This window comes from Felis catus, chromosome C1, assembly GCF_018350175.1.
Source record: "Felis catus isolate Fca126 chromosome C1, F.catus_Fca126_mat1.0, whole genome shotgun sequence".
In the NCBI taxonomy this organism is placed as follows: Eukaryota; Metazoa; Chordata; class Mammalia; order Carnivora; family Felidae; genus Felis; species Felis catus.
In genome coordinates, this window is record NC_058375.1 from 107331828 (window position 1) to 107334680 (window position 2853).

Here is a 2853-nt window from a genome sequence, read left to right on the forward strand (position 1 = left end):
AGCTGGGAAGCCTCAGAGATCTTTCCAGATCAGTATCCTCCAAACAAAGGCATGGAAGTCCAGAGAACACAGATTGCCCAGAGGTACGCCTGGCCAGTGCACGGCAAGTCTTGATCTAGAACCCATGGTCTGTGGCTTCTTGGTCGGTCCTCCTTCCACTGAACCAGGCTGCCTCTTGGTGAAGCATCCTTGTCTAGTCCCTGGCCTCCAGTGATCTATGTGATCTTTAGTCCCCAGTTCTCCATGGAGGGCTACAACCTCCATCCTATGGCCACACTAAGTGACAGCGGAGCATGCCATGGTGAGTCAGGGGGTGGAGCCTGGACTACAATTCAGGCCTTGCAGTTCCTGAAACAGGCTTTCTTCCAGTCACTTCCACACCACAACACTTCCCTCCAAGAAGGGGACTACTCCTGCCCTCTGCTGCACACCCTTCCATCCTTGCTGGCACTCACTGCACTACCCACGGCAGCCTCACGCTTGGATCTTACAAATGTTTGCGCTACTTTTTAATCCTCAACTCAGCACCTGACCTTGTTTCCTGGGAAGACTGAGAAATCAAATATGTATTCAGTTAAGTCAGGAGTCCATGGGAGAATGAAAGAAAATAGGAAATCAGAACAGCACAGCAAAAGGAAGAAAGGGAGAGGAAGATGACCATGGGTGTGTGCGAGTCAATCCATTGACCAATTTGAGGTTATTAATCACTTACCATGTCCTTGGCTATTGTAAGGAAACACTGCTCTAGGAGTCAGAGGGAAGGTGGTGGAGGGAGCCCTTCTCATGTCCGCTGTCAGGTTTCTTTCAGGCTGCCCTGTCCCTGTAGCAATGTCTTCTTGGCAGCAGCAGACGATCCAGCACCTGCCTCAGAAGGCCCAGCAGCAGGTGAAGCAGCCCTGTCAGCCACCCTCCGTCAGGTGTCAGGAGATGTGTGCACCCCAAATCAAAGATCCATGTGCTCCCCAGCCCAAGAAGCAATACTCACCCAAGGGCACATTTGTGCCCACCTAGCACAAGTGCTCCTCAGCCCAGCAAGCACCCAAGAGTAAACAGAAGTGAGGATGAACTGGGGTACCGCCTGCCCCACATCCACGCTAGCAGAAGGAGCCCTCTCTTCCTCCTGCTCCTCTTCCTCCAGCCCCAAGAGTTGCCCTCCTCTCCCACCCCTTTCTGCCCAGGGTCAAATGAAGCATTGTCAGGATTTTCTCCCACTCAGCATTGGTCAAGTCTTCCTCTGTATCCTGCCCTGACACTCTTCCATGTGGATATGAGGAGCCCTTATCCTCTCCAGCTTCTAGTTTGGCCACAGCTAGGGCCCCATCCATGTCCCAAAGCAACAGATGCATCTGGGTTTCTTCCAGGGTTCCACCCTGAGTAATGAGGCATAGCTTCTGCCTTTTCTTTCTTCCAACCCTCCTTCCATGAACTTTTCTTCTATTGCCTCCCCTAATAATTCCATGCTTTACATCCTTGCATCCTGCTCCAGTCTGCGACCCATTCACTGGTTCAGAGGGAACATTTTAGGGAAGTGAGTGTGAAGCATACACATGCTGGGAGTGCATCCTCATGGGTATTGTGGCTCTGGTAACCAAAGATGGGGAAGGTCAGATCCTGAAGGAAAGAAAGCCCAGGGTCTGTTTGGCCAGAGTCTGGGAGGCCCTTGCTAAGTAGTTGTATCTAGGGAAAGACAAAGGGAGGAACAGTTTAACTCCTACTGTTAGAAGCCCCCAGCCTACTTGACAATTGTGGCTTTTGTGTTTCGGAAGTTGTTGTTCTGAAAAAAACAGAAAAAACATACTGTAAGATATAAGAGTACCTCAAAGCACATCTACAGACATGTGCAAATGAATTTTTCATATATTTGTTTATGTGTTTTCTATTCATCTGTTCATTAATTCAAACTCCATCACTCACCCATCTAATATTTAGCAAGTTCTGCTATGAGTTTGGTTTCCCACTCTGCCATGCTGGTTTTCCAGAGCTCTCCCAAGACAGTCTAGCCTGAGTCTCAGTCTGGATGTCATGGTCATTTTGTTAGAAAACTTGTTCTAGGGATACGGGTGTGATTGTACACAGTGTGTGCAATTTTACAGTTTGCCTTGTCAGTCAGTACAACTTTATGTGGCTTATGAAAGAAGTCTTATTTCTCCAGCTGGCTTCCTCACCCTGGTACAAGACCAGCTGCCTGTATTGAAAAGAAGCAGCAAACTTCCAGATATAAAGAGCTGAGTTTGAAGGCGAGGCCCTTGGTGGGCAGGAGCAGCCAAATATACAGCCAGAATTTCTCCATTGAACTTTATTCTTTCTCCCCTTGGGATTTGCTCACTGAATTGTAGATGCCACCATGGGCAACTGCAATAATAAATTGCTTCTTCATTTAACACTAGAATGAAAAGAAATTAATTAACCACCTTCTTCATTTTGCTTTATTTTTTTTATGTTTGGCCAAAGCCAAGCTTTATATCGTGAAAGCTATTCCTTTTCTTTCATTTTTTTCCCTTTTTTTTAAATATGAAATTTATTGTCAAATTGGTTTCCACACAACACCCAGTGCTCATCCCAACAGGTGCCCTCCTCAATGCCCATCACCCACTTTCCCCTCCCTCCCACCCCCCCCCCCATCAACCCTCAGTTTATTCTCAGTTTTTAAGAGTCTCTTATGGTTTGGCTCCCTCCCTCTTTAACTTTTTTTTTTTAAGTTGCCATCTGTGGCTATTATTTCCAAGTAGCAATTTCTTTTTTTTATTTAAAAAAAATTTTTTTTTTCAACGTTTATTTTTGGGACAGAGAGAGACAGAGCATGAACGGGGGAGGGGCAGAGAGAGAGAGGGAGACACAGAATCGGAAACAGGC

The 2853-nt window shown here is 46.9% G+C and overlaps 1 protein-coding gene across 1 annotated transcript; it reads left to right on the forward strand.

The window, feature by feature from the left end:
• Positions 1 to 828: 828 nt before the first annotated feature.
• On the forward strand, positions 829 to 1059 carry SPRR4 (small proline rich protein 4). Its single transcript, XM_011285160.2, is given in 1 exon segment — positions 829 to 1059. A coding segment is annotated over 1 exon segment (231 nt).
• Positions 1060 to 2853: the final 1794 nt, after the last annotated feature.